Source organism: Salmo trutta, chromosome 25 (genome assembly GCF_901001165.1).
Source record: "Salmo trutta chromosome 25, fSalTru1.1, whole genome shotgun sequence".
Taxonomy (NCBI): Eukaryota; Metazoa; Chordata; class Actinopteri; order Salmoniformes; family Salmonidae; genus Salmo; species Salmo trutta.
The window spans coordinates 40,364,814-40,389,015 of record NC_042981.1 but is presented as its reverse complement, the minus strand read 5'-3'; the positions used below and the strand labels follow the sequence as shown (position 1 = coordinate 40,389,015).

General features: G+C 43.1%; 1 protein-coding gene across 2 annotated transcripts in view; it reads left to right on the top strand.

The window, feature by feature from the left end:
* The window catches only part of LOC115162564 (SH3 and cysteine-rich domain-containing protein), an 82,092-nt gene that overhangs the window by 13,262 nt on the left and 44,628 nt on the right, over positions 1 to 24,202 (top strand). For both annotated transcript variants that reach the window (XM_029713994.1, XM_029713993.1), the window contains exons 3-5: positions 12,851 to 12,984; positions 17,665 to 17,746; positions 18,058 to 18,164. In XM_029713994.1, coding sequence (XP_029569854.1) covers positions 12,851 to 12,984; positions 17,665 to 17,746; positions 18,058 to 18,164 — 323 coding nt within the window. The remainder of the gene's footprint in view (positions 1 to 12,850; positions 12,985 to 17,664; positions 17,747 to 18,057; positions 18,165 to 24,202) is intronic.

Here is a 24,202-nt window from a genome sequence, read left to right as displayed (position 1 = left end):
GAGCGAAACGAGATGGGTGGGGCTAAAGCTTAAGAGGGGGTGAATGGGTGTTGACAAATTAGAGCTCTTCACTAGATACCAAAACATTCAAAGGCCATTTTCTCAAAAGTGAGTTTGCAAATGTATCGATTTTCAGAACAGAATTAGTTTCCCATTGTTCCTCATGCAGTGTATGATATGCCATTTTGTAGCTCTGAGTCTAATTTTATCCAATGTAAGAAACACAATTTCAAATTTTGCTACATAAAACCAAATCCAGGTGGTGAGTCACATTTTGTTGTGTTACAGCCTGATTTCAAAATGGATTAAATAGGTCTACACACAATTCCCCATAATGACAAAATGAAAAAATATTTTTTGATATTTTAGCAAATGTATTGAAAATGAAATACAGAATTTACATAAGTTTCACACCCCTGAGTCAATACTTTCTAGAAGCACCTTTGGCAGCGATTACAGCTTAGAGTCATCTTGGGTAGGTTGTTTTGCACATATGGATTTGCACATATGGATTTGGGGATTTTCTACCATTTGTCCTTGGAGACTTTCTCAAGCTCTGTTAAGTTAGATGGGCAGCGGCGGTGAACAGTCATCTTCAAATCTTTCCACAGATTTTCAAGTCTGGGCTTTGGCTGGTTTATTCAAGGACTTTTACATTCTTGTTCTGAAGCTATTCCAGCATTGCTTTGGCTGTATGCTTGGGGTCATTGTCCCGCTGGAACATAAATCTTCGCTCCAGTCTAGGATCTCATCAAGGATTTGCCTGTATTTGGCTTCATTCATTGTTCCCTCTATCCTTACCAGTCTGCCAGTTCCTGATGCTTCCACCACCATGCTTCATGGTAGAGATAGTGTTAGACGAGTGATGAGTCTTAACTTTTTTTTTCCAGACATAGCGCTTTGAATTCAGGCCAAAGAGTAACATTTTTTGTCTCAACAGAACACAGAATCTTTTGCCTTTGGCGCTCAGTCCTTCTCATGCCTTTTTGCAAACTCCAGGCCTGCTGTCATGTGGTTTTTTCTCAAGGGGGGCTTCCGTCTGGACTCCACATCAGGTTCTCCCATCTCTGCCAAGGAACACTAGTTCTGTCAGAGTGGTCATTGGGTTATTGGAGTCTACACTCCTTGGATTTCTTCATATTTTATTGTGTTACAAAGTGGGATTAAAATGGATTGAATTGTCATTTTTTTTGTCAACGATCTACATAAATTACTCTGTAATGTCAAATTGTAAGAAAAATGTTTTTAAAGGTTAATGAAAAATAAAACACTAATATACCTTGATTAGATAAGTATTCACCCCCCTGATTTAGTACATGGTAGAAACACCTTTGGCAGCGATTACAGGTGTGAGATTTCTTGGGTATATATCATAAGAGCTTTGCACACCTGTATTTTGCAATATTTGCCTATTATTCTTTTCAAAATTCTTCAAGCTCTGTCATGGTGTTGAGGATCATGGCTAGAAGATCATTTTCAAATCTTGCCATAGATTTTCAAGCAGATTTAAGTCAAAACTTTGCCACTAAGAAACATTCACTTCTTGGTTAGCAACTCCAGTGTAGATTTGGCTTTGTGTTGTAGGTTATTGCCCTGCTGAAAGGTGAATTCCTCTCCCAGTGTCTCGTGTAAAGCAGACTGAAGCAGGTTTTCATATAGGATTTTGCCTGTGCTTAGCTCCGTCCCGTTTATTTTCATCCTGAAAAACACCCCAGTGCGCAGCTGAACACTGTATGCTGGAAACACTCGGTTTGTTGTTTTTGTTGTTTTTGACTAAAGGTAACCAATCTTCGTTAGATATAAATACTGAACATGTTTTTGCATGGATTCTGCAATGCGGTTAGCTTTTAACAGCTAGAAACGCTATTTTTTTATCCCGGAATCCCACTTAACAGACAGGTTGAAGCCTGCTTGACAGAGCCACTAGCCTTAGCTAGCCATCAAGCTAAAGAAGTTAGTCCCAGATGAGTTGTGCAATGGAGCCCTCTTTGTCTGGAGAAGTAAATTAACGGTTCCAGCGCTGTAGGTGCTGTATCTACTACGCTTTGTTTTGGGACAAGCTGGATCACTCGGAGTTCCAATGCAGCAATTGTTTGCTTGCCGAGGATTGAAGTGGCTTCCTTGATCAAGCAGGTCGCCAGTCTGCGTAAGAAACTGGGGAAAACGCAGAGTGGAATGTTTACCTTTTCTACACCAGTAGCTGGACGGAGTTCACGCTTGTTGGCTGCATCTCTGCCTTGCCGTTTGTCATTGTCTGACTGGCCGGTGTTGCCCGGAGTTCAATCGCCAGGGGAGCCATCTCCTGCCTCTTCTCCCCCATGGGATAGTGGAGTTGAAGGAGCACAGCAAGAGGAGCATGCCAATTAACTATGGTTGCATGTCACGAGCTGTGGAATCCGAAGACAGCGTCCTCAGGCAAAGTAGGCTACACTCCCAACGAGAAGCCCGAAGCGGATACAAACAATGAATAGTTTCGCTGCCCTGGAGCCTGATCTTCCTACTGCTTCGTCGCTGGGGGTACCTGTGTCTGTGAACGCTGTGCCTACTCCTTCCCCTACAATTTCGAAGTTGACGTTGGCAACCTTTCGTCCTTGCTCTGGATCGAGCGGGGATTCTCCATCTGTCAGAGGCCTGCACCAGGCGTTGGGAGCTACGGGCTCAAGTTATCCTGCTTCTCGCCCATCCTTAAAGGGTTCTCCGAATCCTGTGAAGCATGGAAGTGGGCAGATTTCCTCGACCTTCTCGCCAGCCGTGATTTTGGCCAGCTCCATGGTAAGAAATGTCACTGTTCCTGGTGCAAAAACATTGTCCTATCCCGGAGCTTGAGTAAATGACATTACTAAGCTGCTCCCGAATGTTCTACGCCAGGAGTGTGCAAAGCTGTCATCAAGGCAAAGGGTGGCTACTTTGAAGAATATCAAATATATTTAGATTTGGTTACTACATGATTCCATATGTGTTATTTCATAGTTTTGATGTCTTCACTATTATTCTACAATGTAGAAAATAGTAAATAAAGAAAACCCCTTGAATGAGTAGGTGTGTCCAAACTTTTGACTGGTACTTTATGTATTTTTTTTTTAATAGAATGTTCTTTTCACTTTGACATTATATACTGCTCAAAAAAAATAAAGGGAACACTTAAACAACACAATGTAACTCCAAGTCAATCACACTTCTGTGAAATCAAACTGTCCACTTAGGAAGCAACACTGATTGACAATAAATTTCACATGCTGTTGTGCAAATGGAATAGACAACAGGTGGAAATTATAGGCAATTAGCAAGACACCCCCAATAAAGGAGTGGTTCTGCAGGTGGTAACCACAGACCACTTCTCAGTTCCTATGCTTCCTGGCTGATGTTTTGGTCACTTTTGAATGCTGGCGGTGCTTTCACTCTAGTGGTAGCATGAGACAGAGTCTACAACCCACACAAGTGGCTCAGGTAGTGCAGCTTATCCAGGATGGCACATCAATGCGAGCTGTGGCAAGATGGTTTGCTGTGTCTGTCAGCGTAGTGTCCAGAGCATGGAGGCGCTACCAGGAGACAGGCTAGTACATCAGGAGATGTGGAGGAGGCCGTAGGAGGGCAACAACCCAGCAGCAGGACCGCTACCTCCGCCTTTGTGCAAGGAGGAGCAGGAGGAGCACTGCCAGAGCCCTGCAAAATGACCTCCAGCAGGCCACAAATGTGCATGTGTCTGCTCAAACGGTCAGAAACAGACTCCATGAGGGTGGTATGAGGGCCCAACGTCCACAGGTGGGGGTTGTGTTTACAGCCCAACACCGTGCAGGACGTTTGGCATTTGCCAGAGAACACCAAGATTGGCAAATTCGCCACTGGCGCCCTGTGCTCTTCACAGATGAAAGCAGGTTCACACTGAGCACATGTGACAGAGTCTGGAGACGCCGTGGAGAACGTTCTGCTGCCTGCAACTTCCTCCAGCATGACCGGTTTGGCAGTGGGTCAGTCATGGTGTGAGGTGGCATTTCTTTGGGGGGCCGCACAGCCCTCCATGTGCTCGCCAGAGGTAGCCTGACTGCCATTAGGTACCGAGATGAGATCCTCAGACCCCTTGTGAGACCATATGCTGGTGCGGTTGGCCCTGGGTTCCTCCTAATGCAAGACAATGCTAGACCTCATGTGGCTGGAGTGTGTCAGCAGTTCCTGCAAGAGGAAGGCATTGATGCTATGGACTGGCCCGCCCGTTCCCCAGACCTGAATCCAATTGAGCACATCTGGGACATCATGTCTCGCTCCATCCACCAACACCACGTTGCACCACAGACTGTCCAGGAGTTGGTTGATGCTTTAGTCCAGGTCTGGGAGGAGATCCCTCAGGAGACCATCCGCCACCTCATCAGGAGCATGCCCAGGCGTTGTAGGGAGGTCATACAGGCACGTGGAGGCCACACACACTACTGAGCCTCATTTTGACTTGTTTTAAGGACATTACATCAAAGTTGGATCAGCCTGTAGTGTGGTTTTCCACTTTAATTTTGAGTGTGACTCCAAATCCAGACCTCCAAGGGTTGATAAATTGGATTTCCATTGATTATTTTTGTGTGATTTTGTTGTCAGCACATTCAACTATGTAAAGAAAAAAGTATTTAATAAGATTATTTCATTCATTCAGATCTAGGATGTGTTATTGTAGTGTTCCCTTTATTTTTTTGAGCAGTGTATATTATTTTGTGTAGATCAATGACAAGAAAGTACAATTAAATTTAATCAAATCAAATCAAATGTATTTATATAGCCCTTCTTACATCAGCTGATATCTCAAAGTGCTGTACAGAAACCCAGCCTAAAACCCCAAACAGCAAGCAATGCAGGTGTAGAAGCACGGTGGCTAGGAAAAACTCCCTAGAAAGGCCAAAATCTAGGAAGAAACCTAAAGAGGAACCAGGCTATGAGGGGTGGCCAGTCCTCTTCTGGCTGTGCCGGGTGGAGATTATAACAAAACATGGTCAAGATGTTCAAATGTTCATAAATGACCAGCATGGTCAAATAATAATAATAATCACAGTAGTTGTCGAGAGTGCAACAGGTCAGCACCTCAGGAGTAAATGTCAGTTGGCTTTTTATAGCCGATCATTGAGAGTATCTCTACTGCTCCTGCTGTCTCTAGAGAGTTGAAAACAGCAGGTCTGGGACAGGTAGCATGTCCGGTGAACAGGTCAGGGTTCCATAGCCGCAGGCAGAACAGTTGAAACTGGAGCAGCAGCACGGCCAGGTGGACTGGGGACAGCAGGGAGTCATCATGCCAGGCAGTCCTGAGGCATGGTCCTAGGGCTCAAATCTATTTCAATTCCACTTTGTAACTCATCAAAATGCGAAAAAAGTTCAAAAAGTGACAATAAAGGGTTCAGGTCTGGCACTTGTCCAAACTATTACTGCGGTTGCCATTGTGCCATCACTTCTCCTGTTATAATCTGAAGCTTCTTGCCAACTCACCCCACCAGCCACCATTCACCACTGTATGTCATTACCCAGCTGAAAGGGCAGTGGGGATGGCTTTTGTCAGATGGAAGTGTCTAGGCACTTGGGCACCATGGCTCATTCTATAGCTGCACTCATCTCATTCAGCATGAGGGGTTCTCATCATTCTTCCATGTTATCACAATGAGTCAGTGAAAGCACCCCCATTCAACAACTGTGTGACAAGGGTTTAATTTGACCTTTGGTATTATTTGGTATTTTTTAAGGATCCCCATTAGCTGTTGCAAAAGCAGCAGCTTCTCTTGCTGGGGTCCACACAAAACATGAAACATTACATAATACAGAACATTAATAGACAAGAACAGCTCAAAGACAGAACTACATCAATTTAAAAAAGACACGTAGCCTACATATCAGTACATACACATAAACTATCTAGGTTAAATAGGGGATAGGCGTTGTGCCGTGAGGTGTCGCTTTATCTGTCTTTTGAAACCAGGTTTGCTGTTCATTTGTGCAATATGAGATGGAACGGACTTCCATGCAATAATGGCTCTATACAATACTGTACGCTTTCTTCCATTTGCTCTGGATTTGGGGACTGTGAAAAGACCCCATGGTGGCATGTCTGATGGGATAAGTGTGTGTGTCAGAGCTGTGGGTAAGTTGACTATGCAAACAATTTGGTATTTTCAACACGTTAATGTTTCTTATAAAAAGAATAAGTGATGCGGTCAGTCTCTCCTCAACTCTTAGCCAAGAGAGACTGGCATGCATAGTATTTATATTAGCCCTCTGATTACAATGAAGAGCAAGACATGCTTCTCTGTTCTGGGTCAGCTGCAACTTAACTAGTTCTTTCCTTGCAGCACTCGACCACACGACCGGACAATAATCAAGATAGTCAACTTGTTCAACAGCGACACCATTCATTACCTGATTGAGCTGAGGTCTAGAATTTAGGGAATGATTTGTACCAAATACAATGCTCTTAGTTTTACAGATGTTCAGGACCATTTTTTTACTGGCCACCCATTCCAAAACAGACTGCAGCTCTTTGTTAAGGGTGTCAGTGGCTTCATTAGCTGTCTTTCTGCCCATCATTTCATTTAAAGTACTCCAATGTTTTTTCCATCATTCTTTATATAATTTATCTTGGCTTCATAATGCAGTTTCTTCTTCTTTTTGTTGAGTTTACTCATATCATTTTTCAATTTGCAGTAAATCAGCCAGTTATTTGTGCAGCTAGACTTATTAGCCACTCCTTTTGCCCCATCTCTTTCAACCATACAGTTTTTCAATTCCTCATCAATCCATGGAGCCTTAACAGTTCTAACAGTCAGTTTCTGAGCAGGTGCATGTTTATCAATAATTGGAAGAAGCAATTTCATAAATTTATCAAGTGCAGCGCTTGGATGCTCCTTATTAATCACATCAGACCAACAAATATCTTTAACATCATCCACATAAGAGTCACAGCACTATTTTAGGCCCAGCTATTAGAACTTTGGCTTTCCTGGATATAGCCACTGCATCCAATGAGTATGGATACAGCTTTAGTACAAAGTTCTACAGTATTAGGAAAACTGTTGTTGATACATGTGAATGATCTTGTTCCTGTAGTGTTTGTAAACACCTTGGTAGTTGATTAACCAGATTATAGGCACTGGTTACATTGAGAAGCTTCCTCTTGAGCAGACAGATTGATGAAAACCAGTCAATATTCAGGTCCCCAAGAAAGTAGACCTCTCTGTTTACATCACATACACACTATCAAGCATTTCTCACACATTATTTGGATACTGACTGTAAGCACTTGGTGGCCTATAGCAATATCCCAAAAGAAAAGGCTTTAGATGTGCAAAGTGAACCTGCAACCACAACACTTCAATAACCCTTGACATAAGATCTTCTCTAAGCATTGCAGGGATATGGCTGTGAATATATACAGCAACACCTCCCCCATAAGCATGTCTGTCTCTTCTATAGATGTTATATCCTTGTATTGCTACTGCTGTATCATCAAATGAATTATATAAGTATTATATGAGTCTCAGAAATGGCTATTATATGAATGTTATATATGTAGCCTTATTTCTAAGGCTACATATATTAATATGGGCTATTTTCAGCCTTTTCCTGGGTAGCTTATCAGAGAAAGACATAACATGGAAAAGAGCAAACAAAGCAAGAGAAAAAAATATACATTCCATTAATCAGTTGGTGTGTGTAAGTGTGTGTGTGTGCTGCGGGTTGAAGCTACGGACCCATAAGCTTGACTCTATCATCCCTTCCAGTCATTTGGGAAGGAGGGTGTGCAATGAGCCTGTCATAGCGGATTCAAGCAATGACCCCATACACTATGGCAGCTTTCATGGCTGGGATAAGTTATTTCCTCTTCTGGCGCACAGATTTAGGATAGTCCTCATTGAGGAAGATGTATGTTCCTCTCATGTTCTTGGCTCTTTCCAGAACAGCTACCTTGTCCTTGAACCTCAGGAACTTGACCACTTATCGGCCTGGGCCTGTCACCTGGGCCGGTGGTGGGTTTTCCAGTTCTCTGGGTGCGCTCTACCTCAATCTTCCTGTGGTCCATCTTCAGTTTCTCAGAGATAATTTCCATCACTTTGTCCTCAGACTCCGTCCAGGTCTCATGTGGAGATTCTGCAATTCCGTCCACAACCATGTTGTGTCGCCTTGATTGTACCTCGAGATAATCTTATTTCTCTGTCATTGTTATAAGGGATTCACATACAGAACTGATGCCCTCTCTCAATGACTTACAGATTGCTGTCATCTTGGGAGAACTGCAAACATTTCTTCAGGTCCTGGACCTCTCTGGTCAGGTCGTGCATTCTTTTATTAGTTGATTCCACCAGTATTTGGACAAAACACTTGAAGCTATTTTCTTGTTGTTGTAACAACTGCTTGTAGAACTATTTTTGATTGTTTAAACGATCCTTCACCTGGGATAGAGAGACACCACTGCCCTCAATGGTACTCCTGCCGGCTTTGGTCTTTGTCAAAGTAGGTTGCGCTGTTACTCCTCTCAGTTCCAGACAGGTCAGGTCGCAGGGAAGATTGAAAACAATAAACAGCAGGGATCTAGATAGGCACAAGCTCGGGACAATCCGTGGTCCCAGCCACAATGGCTAACTGCGTCATGGGCTGCGTTCAAGCCCTCAAGAAAACCCTGCTAGCTTTATAGGCAGCTAGCTAACAGCTAGCTAGCAGCTACACCAAATAGCTCCTCAGCCTTGGTCGGCAAGATCACTGGACAGCAGTGGAGGCTGCTGAGGGGAGGTCGGCTCATAATAATGGCTGGAACGGAATGAATGGAGCCCGTTCTCCCCAATTAAGGTGCCACTAACCTCCTGTGCTGGACAGAGAGTAGCAGTCCCAGCAACTAATGCCAACCGGGTTGCGGGATCCAAACTCAAAAGATAGCTAGCTACTAAGAAACTTTTCAATACACTTTTAAAACAACAAACTTTAAAAAACAACAAACCAAGCTCTCCCTCGTTCCGCGTTCAACAGGAAGAGACGTGAATGATCACTGTTTCATTGTCTCCAAGTGGCTACACAGGTTTGCTATGCTGTCAATCAGGCACTCTAAGCTATCCGGATAGACATTGCAGTGATCACAATATATTGTGATCAAGGCCAGTCATAGTTCCTATTAAAAACAGTCATAAAGGGTGCACAGTAAATGCAGTAAAAACATTCATCCATGCCTTCCAAGTCATACTAGTATGAGTTCACTTTGTTGTAACCTTGACATTTGACATTAGCAGTAACCTAACCTTGTCCCCAGGCCTATGAAGTCTACTGTAGTGCACGAGACTATCAATACCTGACTTTGCTTGACCAAAATCTCTACAGGTGTAGGTTTATAGGGCTCATGTTCCCCTCTGGTTTACAGTTGCTGTTGGTTTGTTTGTTGCCTTGTTGTTGATTGTGATCTGACAAGGATCCTATTCCTCTGGTTTCCATCTCAGTATCACTAACAACTCCTGTTGTTGTCTATTAATGAGGCTTAGTCAAACAACACAGGACAGACTGCAGGATAAGAACCTATCTTTTCCCTCTGGTTAAAGTTGTTTTGGACGGATGAGGGATGTGAAGGTGTGCTCAGTCATTCATGACCTGTTAAGAAAAAAAGTAATTTATGATGATAATTGCGTCATCATGAAACTTTTTTATAGGTCGGTGCACATAGACAGTACTTTACAACTTTGTATGAAATGACAATATACAAATTGTTTTGTATGCAGATATTCAATAAGTGTTACAACTATGTGAACTCATACTAGTATGGCTTGGAAGGCATTGAGTACTGTTTTTACTGCTTTTATTGTGTACCTATATGACTGTTTTTTAATGGGAACTATGGCTGTTGCTCTTTGCAGTTTTGTTCATTCCTGCTCTTGGAGTTCTACATTTTAGGTGCTGGTACGCCAATGTAGTCCATACCGGTGTGCACCAGCTCAATTCAAGCACTAATGCGTTGAGAGTCACGTCAACAATTAATTAATTAAGGATCATTTCAGTTTGGCGGGGGGCAGAGACACAGACAGTCTCATCAGTCTAGCCTGGACAGGGCCTCTCCAAACGTCAGCTGTATATTCAGATCTCATCCTATGGATCAGGTTTTACTGCTGTAGTTTGGGCCTGTATCACATCTCACCGCTAATTCAGATTCCACTGTAAATTATGAATGATGGCTGTGCAGTAAGTCAACATGGACACTAACAGAACTCAAACAAACCAGGGCTCACTCTGCCTCGGCGCGATGTGAAGGAATCGATCAGGCTTTTGTGTGTTCACATATTCACACACACACAGTGTCTGCGCTGCATGGGCATGTGCTCATTGATTAATCAATTACTGGAAGCAAATCGTTTTGCCAGACAAATGGCAAATGACATTGGGGCTTGTCGTGGAAATTCAGTACTGAAAGAGATTTGGTCATTTCTTCAAACAATCATCTTTATTTAATATCGATTCTTTATTGCAATAATGAAGCTGGTCGACCCCCCACCCTTGAGTGTTGGACCGAGTAACCGAACATTTACACAAATGCAGAGTACTATATATAGCTGACACTAACAATGCTCATTCATAGTTGGTTCAACCCCCCTCATGCAGACCAAGGAGGATCATAAGCTACTCTGGGTTCATCCTGTCGTTATCTGCACGTCGGTTGTTGTGTTAACCCCACCCTGGCTTAGTTTCCCAGATGCAAGGATGATTTAGAGAAAATTAGGAATTGTTCTAAACTCCTCCTGGCTATCTCTATCTCGGTTACACCCAACACATCTTGTTTATGTAATGCAGTCTTTAACTAATTTGTCAGCTCAAGCCATCTCTGGTGACCATACGCCCACATAAGCTCCAGGGAACTAGAGTGGAGACCATAAAAATACAGACACTAACAGGACAGAAATGTCTTACTATTAGTTCAATATTAATTGTTAACCATTAATATCAAATAACCCAGGTAATTACGTAATTTTTCTATCACAGACTCATATGTTACATATTATTACGTGATCACCATTGTCGATGGAATTAAATATCAGTTAGGTTTCATAGGAACACGCTATTGTGAAGTCTACACTACAAAGCCAATCAATAACATGGGCAGAAAAGAGAGGAAAGGGGTTGATACGGAAATATAGACACAGATAACAGATAATAAAATCCAGTATTAAGGACATTTAGTTTAATCAGTGGTAGTTAACTGCAGTTTTTCAGGCCAGCCACATGCTACATGTCATTAGAATGGTATATGTGGCAAGGATTTAATCTATATCTTCATTCAAAAGTACTAACCTTCTATGTTAAATCTAAAGATAAAGCGTGAACGTTTAATTGACCTCAGTGAGGCTGAAACAACCCTTTGCTCTGACATTCCAAGGGTCAAAGGTTGAAAATGAGAGCCCTGTGATAAGGTTCTCAGTGGCAAATGTCTTTAGGAAAAAACTTTATTTACAAACAGCCAAAGCGTGCTGCTGATTCCCGACCCCAAAAATACCATTCATAAAAATATGGAAGCCAGTCAGAAAGATGGTGCCAAGCATCTGCTATCATCACCAGGGCTCCTTCACCCAAACAATTCTCTCTCTCTCGCATACAGAAAGTCACACTGTCTGTTTCATAACTTCCGAACGCAATTAAGCCTAATTGATCTTCATTTATGCCAACGTCTGTGACTCATACATTAATGAAACGCGGCAGTTTAGACACAGAGACAGGAGGTATAATTCCACATGGGGATATAATTTTTTTGTAGCCAGACTAGGGGAAAGATTTTGAATGTGAATGGAAGCGCATCTAGACACTGAGGAGAAGAGTATTAGATTAAGTTGGGTCCAATTTAATCAAAGTTTAAGAAAGGAAGTTTGGGGTAAATGGTTTGGGGTTGAGGGAGGTCATATTTGTTCCCTTTGTTTATTGAAGACTTGATGTATTTACCTTAGCTAGACGGACAAGTCTAGATAAGTCTGGTCCACTGCACTCTCAAGGTGAACGCTGCTGTGGCTAAGATTGACTGCACTACAAATTGGCAATGTCTTAGTAGTACTTAGTAGCAATGACTGTGATTAGAACAGAATGATAGTTAACTAACCTGTCCTGAATTCCTCTGCATGTAGGCTGGTAAAAGCAATCATGACCATAAAATTGTCAGAGACTCCAGTGACCCAAGTCATAGACTGTTTTCTCTGCTACTGCACGGCAAGCGGTACCGGAGCGCTAAGTCTAGGACCAAAAGGTTCCTTAACAGCTTCTACCCCCAAGCCATAAGACTGCTGAACAATTAATCAGATGGCCACCGGACTATTTAAATTGACCCCCCACCCCCCTCCATTTGTTTTGTGCACTGCTGCTACTTGCTGTTTATTATCTATGCATAGTCACTTCACCCCTTCCTACATGTACAAATTAACCTGTACCCCCGCACACTGACTCGGAACCGGTACCCTCTGTATATAGCCTCGTTATTGTTATGTTATTGTGTTACTTTATATTATTTTAAATGTTTTACTTTAGTTTATTTGGGAAATATTTTCTTAACTCTTCTTGAACTGCACTGTTGGTTAAGAGCTTGTAAGTAAGCATTTCACGGTAAGGTCTACATTTGTTGTATTCAGCGCATGTGATAAATAAAGTTTGATTTGATTTGACATGGCATGGTACTGTATTTGTGATTGAATCCCCTTACTTCTGTCATGAAAAATGCTGAGTGAATTGAGTCATGAAATTGTACTGTGTCATGGAAAATGAGGAATTTTATTCTGCCATGGGAATTGCCGAATGAACTGTGTAATGGAAAATGTAGATAATTCAGCCAAATAATTTCTGAACACATCACATAAAGATTAAAGATTAACGTTTTCAACAGGCACCACCTCCAAGCATGTGGTGATGCTGGCAGGCAACACAGCCAAGCATGGCCTTCGCTGCAAAGCCTGCAAGATGAGCATCCACCACAAGTGTGAGAAAGGAGTGGGATCGCAACGCTGCCAAGGCAAGCTGGTAAGAGCCTCAACATCGTCACAAAATTAAATATACACTGAACAAAAATATAAACGCAACATGTAAATAAATGTTGGTCCCATGTTTCATGAGCTGATATAACATATCCCAAGCTTATTTCTCTCAAATTTTGTGCACACATTTTTTTTACATCCCTTTTAGTGAGCATTTCTCCTTTGTCAAAATAATCAATTTACCCGACAGGTGTGGCATATCAAGAAGCTGATTAAACCACAGGTGCCTCTTGTGCTGGGGACAATAAGGCCACTCTAAAATGTGCAGTTGTCGCACAACACAATGCCACAGATGTCTCAAGTTTTGAGGGAGCGTGCAATTGCCATGCTGACTGCAGCAATGTCCACCAGAACTGTTGCCAGACAATTGAATGTGAATTTCGCTACCATAAGCTGCCTCGAAGGTCGTTTTAGAGAATTTGTCAGTACGTCCAATCAGCCTGACAACCACAAACCACCTGCATGGCACAGTGTGGGCGAGCGGTTTGCTGATATCAACGTTGTGAACAGAGTACCCCATGGTGGCGGTGGGGTTATGGTATGGGCAGGCATAAGCTACGGACAATGAACACAATTGCATTTTATCGATGGCAATTTTAATGCACATACATACCGTGACGAGATCCTGAGGCCCATTGTCGTGCCATTCATCCGCCACCCGCATCACCTTGTGTTTCAGCATGATAATGTACGGCCCCATGTCGCAAGTATCTGTACACAATTCCTGGAAGCTGAAAATGTCCCAGTTCTTCCATGGCCTGCATACTCACCAGAGATGTCACCCATTGAGCATGTTGGGAAAGCTCTGGATTGACGTGTACGACAGCGTGTTCCAGTTCCCAACAATATCCAGCAACTTCGCACAGCCATTGAAGAGGAGTGGTACAACATTCCACAAGCCACAATCAACAGCTTGATCAGCTCTATGCGAAGGAGATGTGTCGCGTTTGCATGAGGCAAATACCAGATACTGACTGGTTTTCTGATCCACGCACCTACCTTTTTTTTAAGGTGTCTGTGACTAACAGATGCATATCTGTATTCCCAGTAATGTGAAATCCATAGATTAGGGCCTAATGAATTAATTTAAATTGACTGATTTCCTTATATGAACTGTAACTCAGTAAATTTTCGAAATTGTTGCAAGTTACGTTTATATTTTTGTTCAGTGTAGTTGTTTCTATTAAGTGTATTCAGAAAGTATTCAAAACCCTTTACTTTTTCCATGTTTTAAATTGTTGCATGTTGCATTTATATTTTTGTTCAGTGTAGAACTAAATGTAGTACTATACTAGTATAATACTCTATGTACTGTATCTCTATGGACATCATCACCAGTGTCTTCATTATTGTCATCATCAATGTCATCATCAATTAGAGATACATACACTATGTTCTATCACACATCATCAGTGTAATCATCAGCATTCTCTCCAGCTAGCCAAAGAACATATTGAAAATATTGTATTAAGGTCATCATCAGCACCATCAACCTCTCTTCATGCCTACAGTACAGTATGTCTCCATGCATAAAGCATTAATCCAAAGTCAATACGTCTGGACTCGAGGCATCTTTTCATTACATGTAATTTGTTGACGCGTTACAGTACATGCCATTCTGTTAGAAGTACACCATCGGGATTGAAGCCTGTTGCTTAGTATTATTCACATGTTCATATATTCGTCTCAAAAGTCCCAACAGAATACCAGATTAAAGATGTGGTGTGGAACATATTGTGCAGCGAGGCACAACTCCACAGAGGTTAATGTACTCATCACAAAGACAGGAAAGATAGATTAGTAATGCGGTACTGCAAATACAGTTTTGAATAATCGTGGTGGACCTCAAAGTCCACTGCAGCTGCCATATGAGTCAATAGGCAGCTCGTAAAAAGAATTCAGCAACAGGATGATCAAGGATACGGTTTGTGAAAAGGGGGGGGGGGGTAGTTGCAGAGAATACGAACACCCATCCGTCATTTCGCCGTCATCCACTGTACTCAAGGGAACTGGCAGTCACGACAACACAGGGGCTTTTAAGTCATTCATATCGAATCACACGTCCCACGCAGAAAATATACAGCTTGTGCGGTTCTGTCATGTGTGATTGCCTTGGCTCTCCAGTGACTAACTCCTCCAGAGTCCAGGTTGTCCCTGGCCTGCATGGGAGGGAGTTTACTGGGATTGATTGAATAACTGGACATTACTGAGTTTAAATGGAGAACTGATCAGTAATGGGTAGGATTAAATGAAAATGATCAGTATTGACCTGGGGTTCAGTGAACCTTGTGAACCATGAGACTATATTGGATACAGGGAGACACGTGTTCCTTTTGCCCCCTTTTTTTCTTCTTCCATGAGCTGCGCCAATGCCTTGAGGATGAGCCTTGTGGAGATAGGGATCAGCTTTCAGGAGTGGAAAATGAGGTTGACGGGTCAAGCATAAAAAGAGAATATACTCCCAGTGGGGCTCGCCTCTAAATTAAGGTTTCTCTAAACTTGGCAGGTTGTATTTCTACAACCCTGCTTGTTTCTCTTGGCAACATAATTTGGTCGGAGTAAAAAGAGTACGTTGCTGGTTGGGGCTATCTTGAAACCAAATAAATATCATGATGCGATGTTTGAGTTGAAGATAAAAATATAACAGTGAAACTGTGACTATTGGGCTGCACTTGAGAGGTGCTTATAGAGTTTGAGAGTTGCTTATTTCAACTTCTCATTATCAGCCACGGCACATTGAGAATCAATCAAGGCAGATTACTTATGCAGATTGCTTGAACACACAGTTGATCATACAAAATGTAAACAAACAAAAGGAGGCCTCTCCTCCTTTGTGCAGTGGAGGCAGAATGATTGTGCTAATTGTAGGACTAATGCATTGTCTGTGTAGCTGCCAAAAACCCGAAACACAATACAAGTAGATTTCATTGTCAGATCATTATCCCAGTAAGGAAATTACCTTTCACTGTATATTATGCTGAGTTGAATCTCTCCTTGTTTTGATAAACGTAGTTACATTTCAACTCTATATCTGACATGGTACAGGTGTCTTCTTATTTTAAGCCCATAATCATGTGTGAGGAGTATACTTTTGTTTCAAAGTAGATTTGTTTAAGACTACCAAGAAACAAGGCCTCCCGAGTGGCACAGCGGTCTAAGGCACCGCATCGCTAGCTGTGTCACTACAGATCCTGGTTTGATTCCAGGCTGTGTTGCAGCCGGCTGCAACCGGGAGACCCTTGAGGCGGTGCACAATTGGCCCAGCGTCATCTGTGTTAGGGAAGGGTTTGGCCGGTCGGGATGTCCTTGTCCCATTGTGCTCTGGCGACTCCTGTGGCGGGCTGGGCACATGCATGCTGACAAGGTGTACGGTGTTTCCTCCAACACATTGGTGTGCCTGTCTTCCGGGTTAAGCGGGCATTGTGTCAAGAAGCAGTGCGGCTTGGCGGGGTTGTGTTTTGGAGGACGCATGGCTCTCGACCTTCGCCTCTCCCGAGTCCGTACGAGAGTTGCAGCAATGGGACAAGACTGTAACTACAAATTGGATACCACAAAATTGGGGAGAAAATGGGGTAAAAAATATATATATATTTCAAAAAAGACTAAACAAGAAACACTGTGTGAGCCTGATTTAGCCAACTGCAGTAAAAGGTTAGTTATTCCACCTACTTGTCTTATACAAGCATGTATTTCACTGACATTACCATCCTTACCTCAGATTACTCTTCCTTGGGTGAGATACTGATTCAGAAAATTGAGGCTGTCCACTGTCATTTTTCTGGATATACGAGTGACACATCTCTGATAGGAAATATTGATTGTATGTGAAGCAGTAAACACAGAAATGTCATGGTTAGATAAATGATAGATGTCGGGAGGAGTGTCCTTGTAAGAACTTGGTATGTGGGGAATGGGACGAGCCTTAACAGCAAAGAGACTGGTATACATCTTCTTAATGACTTTGGGGCTGTATTCAAAAAGGGTTTCAGAATAGGAGTGCTGATTTAGGATCAGATCCCCCTCCTGTCCATAGAATCTTATTTATTATGCTCTAAAAGGCTAAACTGATCCGTGATCAGCATTCCTACTCTGAAACTATGTGAATACGGGCTATGAAATCTGCTCTCTGGCACTCTGCCAGCTGAGTTGTACAAGCTGTACACAAACTACTTAAAGTAACAGAATTGATGCTGGACTAATCTGCTCCTGGTCCAGATGCACTTCTTCAATCAACCCTCATTAAGAAATTTAAACTAAGCATTAGGTAATATTGTTTAGCATGGCTGATGTAGGGAGAGTGATCAGCAGGTGGTTCAGGGGGAAAATAGGAAGGACATGTCACAGAGTGGTCTAAAGTGGTGAATGGGTTTTAACCAGTTTTTCTCGCTTGGGATATGTCTAAAATGGCTCCTCTGTTTTGGCCAACTCATTGTCGAGACAAACAATGATGTTGCGTGGTTGAATGCAGAAACACTCTGAAACCCAGACTAAAATACAGTATAGACAAATACAATTTGATTTGATTAATATAGTGCCTGTGGAAACTTAACAAAGAAATTAGGTCATGTATTTTGCTGGTGGTGTGCTGTGCTGTCTGTTGACGTATCGATCCGTCACTCACTATGATGTTCCTGCCCTCTCTTAACCTCTCCCTCCCCCTCCACAGCCAAAGGGCTTTCGACGGTACTACAGCTCCCCACTGCTGATAACGGAGCAGTTTGGCTACATCAAAGAAGTCATGCCCATTGGTAAGCACACTGTCTTTCCCTTTGCCTTGACAATACTCTAGAGATGTCACTACAAACCAATGTGCATGAACAGAAGATACTCAGCTATTATTGGTAAGTTTCCTTAAAAAAAGTATATTTTGTTGTTGAAACCAACACGTTTCGGCAAATGCCTTCATCATTTATTGAGACAAGACAAAGGACTTTATATTCCTTTCAAAAGGACAACATGAACAGTAGGATACATTGATACACAGCTAGACTGTCATGTAGGGGTTCTTGTTGTGTGATTGCTTTGACTGAAAATAGGTTTTCTCAATGTCTCCTCCCAGCTTGTGGCAGTAAAGTGGACCCTGTGTATGAAGCTCTCCGGTTCGGGACGTCTCTGGCACAGAAGAACAAGAGGGCCAGTGGCTTTGAGTCCCCCCACAGAAACTCTGTAAGAACAACAACAACAACACAATGTATTAATGAAACAACCTCATCAGCAACTCAACAGCTGACAGTCATTTAGGAAACTACCCCATCAACAGTAGCAGTGCGTGGGTAAAATCACTGAGGAAGCCAAGCCAAGCCAGTAAAAAAGCCATATTACAACCTGTTGTGATAATTGCGTTGTTTGCTCAATAACCCATTCGTTCATACGCAACCGAGATATATACTGCTCAAAAAGATAAAGGGAACACTTAAACAACACATCCTAGATCTGAATGAAAGAAATAATCTTATTAAATACTTTTTTCTTTACATAGTTGAATGTGCTGACAACAAAGTCACACAAAAATAATCAATGGAAATCCAATTTATCAACCCATGGAGGTCTGGATTTGGAGTCACACTCAAAATTAAAGTGGAAAACCACACTACAGGCTGATCCAACTTTGATGTAATGTCCTTAAAACAAGTCAAAATGAAGATCAGTAGTGTGTGTGGCCTCCACGTGCCTGTATGACCTCCCTACAACACCTGGGCATGCTCCTGATGAGGTGGCGGATGGTCTCCTGAGGGATCTCCTCCCAGACCTGGACTAAAGCATCCGCCAACTCCTGGACAGTCTGTGGTGCAACGTGGCGTTGGTGGATGGAGCGAGACATGATGTCCCAGATGTGCTCAATTGGATTCAGGTCTGGGGAACGGGCGGGCCAGTCCATAGCATCAATGCCTTCCTCTTGCAGGAACTGCTGACACACTCCAGCCACATGAGGTCTAGCATTGTCTTGCATTAGGAGGAACCCAGGGCCAACCGCACCAGCATATGGTCTCACAAGGGGTCTGAGGATCTCATCTCGGTACCTAATGGCAGTCAGGCTACCTCTGGCAAGCACATGGGGGGCTGTGCGGCCCCCCAAAGAAATGCCAACCCACACCATGACTGACCCACTGCCAAACCGGTCATGCTGGAGGATGTTGCAGGCAGCAGAACGTTCTCCACGGCGTTTCCAGACTCTGTCATGTCTGTCACGTGCTCAGTGTGAACCTGCTTTCATCTGTGAAGAGCACAGGGCGCCAGTGGCGAATTTGCCAATCTTGGTGTTCTCTGGCAAATGCCAAACATCCTGCACGGTGTTGGGCTGTAAGCACAACCCCCACCTGTGGACGTCGGGCCCTCATACCACCCTCATGGAGTCTGTTTCTGACTGTTTGCGCAGACACATGCACATTTGTGGCCTGCTGGAGGTCATTTTGCAGGGCTCTGGCAGAGCTCCTCCTGCTCCTCCTTGCACAAAGGTGGAGGTAGCGGTCCTGCTGCTGGGTTGTTGCCCTCCTACGGCCTCCTCCACGTCTCCTGATGTACTGACCTGTCTCCTGGTAGCGCCTCCATGCTCTGGACACTACGCTGACAGACACAGCAAACCTTCTTGCCACAGCTCGCATTGATGTGCCATCCTGGATGAGCTGCACTACCTGAGCCACTTGTGTGGGTTGTAGACTCCGTCTCATGCTACCACTAGAGTGAAACACCGCCAGCATTCAAAAGTGACCAAAACATCAGCCAGGAAGCATAGGAACTGAGAAGTGGTCTGTGGTCCCCACCTGCAGAACCACTCCTTTATTGGGGGTGTCTTGCTAATTGCCTATAATTTCCATCTGTTGTCTATTCCATTTGCACAACAGCATGTGAAATGTATTGTCAATCAGTGTTGCTTCCTAAGTGGACAGTTTGATTTCACAGAAGTGTGATTGACTTGGAGTTACATTGTGTTGTTTAAGTGTTCCCTTTATTTTTTTGAGCAGTGTACAATAAGGCCGTGACCATAAAAAGACAACAGTCACACAGTGGCGGAATATATTCAACTACACATACGTTTGTTTCATCACAAAACCGGTGAAGTTCACAAAGCAAATTTTGCATGTAACACGTTATATCACCTGTAGCATGGTCAAGCAAGTTCATCTTTTCGACAGTTTACTAAACAACTACTGATTTAGAACCACAGAGTTTTCCGCAAGTCACCACAAAGACAACAGGAGCACTGCCTCCGCTATTCCAGTACTATTTCAACGTAAACGTTTAATCATCATCAAATCAACAAGGCTATATATGCTTAGTCTAATACAACGAAAACAAATTTAAAGATACCAAAAACAATTTAGTCCAATCAATGTGGCTAAATATCATGTGGCTGTCCATGGTACTGATTTATCTGTGTGTGTGTGCGTGTGCGTGCGTGTGTGCGTCCGTGCTCATGCAAGTAAAACAAAAAATGTTGACTCACCCTACTTGTAGACTAGTTGACCGCCAATGCCATCCTCCTCTCTTTCATGTTGGCAAAACGGTTTATGGCTCAGTCATACAGTACACTTTTATTTTTGTTGTCATAGGCTACATAGCAAAAATGTTTGCTAGCCTCAGTTCCTCACTTTGGCAACAATGAACCAGCTTAGTTAGCTAGCTAGCTAGTTAACGTGAGCCTACTAGGATACATCTAGGCTACATATTGAACTTCAATCGTCTCAGGCCAGTGGCACAACATATTCATTTATTGTTAGATCAGAATCGCCATCATAATCATTGGCCTGTACAGAAAATTAAGTCAAAAACACAAGACCAAATCCCCATCTCCAGGGCTTAGGAAAGGGCCGATTTAGCAAGCTAGCTACTGCAGGACATCAACACAGCAGATCAGAAACAGACAAGTTTGAAAATGATGTTTTGCTTAGGAAGTGTTTTGATTGGTCTGAAGCCAAATCCAAACTGGCCTCCCTTGGAGGGCGTTTTACTGCACCAAGACAACCCACAGTTCAGCTCAGCTCAACGATGATTGGCGAATTATTTTAGGTCAAATACCAAATGGCCAAATGCTTGCAGGTATCAATCAATCAAATGCTATGGCGGCAACATGTTATACTCTTTTGGTCCAGACAGCATCAGATATATGGGCTACACATACTGAGATTCAGCCACTTGCTAATTCATGGAAATGTATGAAAACACAGAGAGACGAAAGATAAATTATTTTATCATTTTTATTGGTTAAATATTTGGGGAAGCCTGGCTTCCCTTGGAATCCATGAATACATGCCACTGCCCATCAGCAACGCATAGTGATTAATAACTAATTAACTAATAGCTACAGTATGTCAAACCAGTGGTTAGGCTACTAACATAACAATCATTAAGCAGGGGATTTTAATGTGTTTATGTCATGAAGTTCTGTGCTTTGGTGCTTCTCTTTCATCTTTAGTGCCGAGCGATTAGTGCTTTTTGAGGTCGGTTCGGTTTGATTATTTACAAAAATATCACGGATTTCAATGCATTATGTGGGTTGAATGCTGTAACAACACTGAATAAAATATAATGAATACAAGTCCAATGATGTTAGTGACTGCCCATTATTGCTTATCACTTATTAACCATCATTTATTACATTTCCTTTACTTTAAATCAAATATTTGTTTTATTTTATGACTATGAGCTGCTGCCTATGTTGTCTGACAAAATCACTTTTTTAGTAGTTTTTCAAAGTAATTAAGGCATACTTTTATGACTGTTGAATGCCAACTATCAATCACTTAGATCATGTATTTTCAGGCTTGCGAAGCAACTGCTTTCCGTCCCTCTAGATCGTGGGTTCTCTCTTCTCTCAGTCTCCATATCTGCTCCTCACAGACCGGACAAGTTTAACACTAGAACCGCCATAGCCGAACGGCCACTGACGTTGCTCCTTTCCTGAATTTTCCAAAATGTTTTTATTTTACACTGCTCGTTTGTCAGAATTTTGTCATCACAAACAGAAAAGTATTTAGAGCCTTTTTACCCATTTTTGTCACACCTATTCTCAACTTAATCCGCCAAGACAATGTGCTGTAGGTCGTTGGTACCCAGCCAGGTGCTAATGCGTCTCTCTTTCCTCACTGAATGAATGACAAATGGATGAATGGGCAATAATTATGCACCTTCACAATTGAATTTAAATTAGGCCTAACTGAATGATAAGGAAGGTGAATCATTAGGAAGGTGAAGAAGTTGATTTAATTTAGAAAGACAATAGTGTAATGATGAGTTTGGGTTATGCCTATTTATCAGCGTTGGCGCTCAGTTAATAATTTGACCGCGCACCTTGCAGGTTGATACCATTCTCTTTTACGTTTTACTTTGTAAAAATAAACTGTTATGGGACTATTTTATTTACTATAACTCTATTCCTAATCAGATTTATTGTAAGAGAAATGAACACATGCTACATGTGGCAGTAGGCCTTAAGAATAATGCAGTGAAGCAAACGATGCCAGCCCACTGAATGAATGACAAATGGATGGAATGAGCAATAATTGTGCAAGTTACTTTACAATCAAATTTAAATTAGGTCAAACTGAATGATGAGGGTGAAGAGGTTGATTTAATTTTGAACAACAATAGTGATATGATGAGTTTGTGTTATGCCTATTTATCAGCATAATTTGACTGCGTGCCTTGCAGATTGATAGCATTCTCTTTTATGTTTTACTTTGTAAAAATAAGCTGTTGAAGGACTGTTTTATTTACTGTAACTCTATTCCTAATAAAATGTATTGTAAGGGAAATGAAAACATGCTATATGTTGCAGTAGGCCTTTAGAATAATGCAAAACATATCCTTGACTCTATCCAAGTTGATGAGCGGGAAACAAACGATGCCAGTCGAAACTACACCTAAACTATACCAAAACTAATTTCACACATAATAAGAGTTAGCCAATAGACAAGATTAAATTGACAATAATCTGATGAGTGAAAATATTAAGCCTATAAATTGTCAAATTGTACATGAAGAGATGGGCGCATTTTGTAATTGACAGATGCAGGAAAAGGAGCATTGCTTTATCCTTTAGAGTCACATGCAGGTAAAATATTTTCATTTCTACATAGTATCTGAAAGAGCATATTCTGAATGTCACGTCCTGACCATGGAAAGAAGTTATTTTCTATGGTAGAGTAGGTCAGGGCGTGACAGGTTTTTTTTCTCTCTATGTTTTCTATTTCTATGTTGTCATGTTCTAGTTTTGTATTTCTGTGTTGGGTTTTGTTTGGGATGATCTCCAATTAGAGGCAGCTGGTCCTCGTTGTCTCTAATTGGAGATCATACTTAAGTAGGGTTTTTTTCCACCTGGGTTTGTGGGAGATTATCTTTGAGTCAGTGGGGGGGGCACACGGGGAGATTGGCAGAGTCAGGTTGGAGACCTGAGCCAACTCCCCGTGCTTACCGTGGGGAGCGAGTGACGAAGCAAGCACCGTGTTATGTGGTGATGCGCACCGTGTCGCCAGTGCGCATTCACAGGCCGGTGCGATTTGTGCCCGCGCCCCGCATTTGTCGAGCTAGGTTGAGCATCCAGCCAGAACGGGTTGTGCCAGCTCTACGCTCGAGATCTCCAGTGCGCCTCCACGGCCCAGTTTATCCTGTGCCTACCCCACATACCCGGCCTCCAGTGAGTCTATTCAGCCTGGTACGCCCTGTGCCTGCTCCTCGCACTTGCCCTGAGGTGCGTGTTACCAGTCTGGCGCCACCTGTGCCAGCCCCACGCATCAGGCCTCCAGTGTGCCTGCCGAGTCCGGGGTGTCCTGTTCCTACTCCCCGCACACGCCCTGAGGTGCGTGTTACTAGTTTAGCGCCACCTGTGCCAGCCCCACGCATCAGGCCTCCAGTGCGCATTCCCAGTCCAGAGCTTCCGGTGACAGTTCCCAGTCCAGAGCTTCCGGCGACAGTTCCCAGTCCAGAGCTTCCGGCGACAGTTCCCAGTCCAGAGCTTCCGGCGACAGTTCCCAGTCCGGAACCTCCTGAGACGGCCTACAGTCCGGAACCTCCTGAGACAGCCTACAGTCCGGAACCTCGTGAGACGGCCTACAGTCCGGAACCTCCTGAAACGTTCCCCAGTCCGGACCCTCTGGCGGCGGTCCGGAGTCTCCGGCGACGGCCTGCAGCCCGGAGTCTCCGGCGACGGCCTGCAGCCCGGAGTCTCCGGCGGCGGCCTGCAGCCCGGAGTCTCCGGCGGCGGCCTG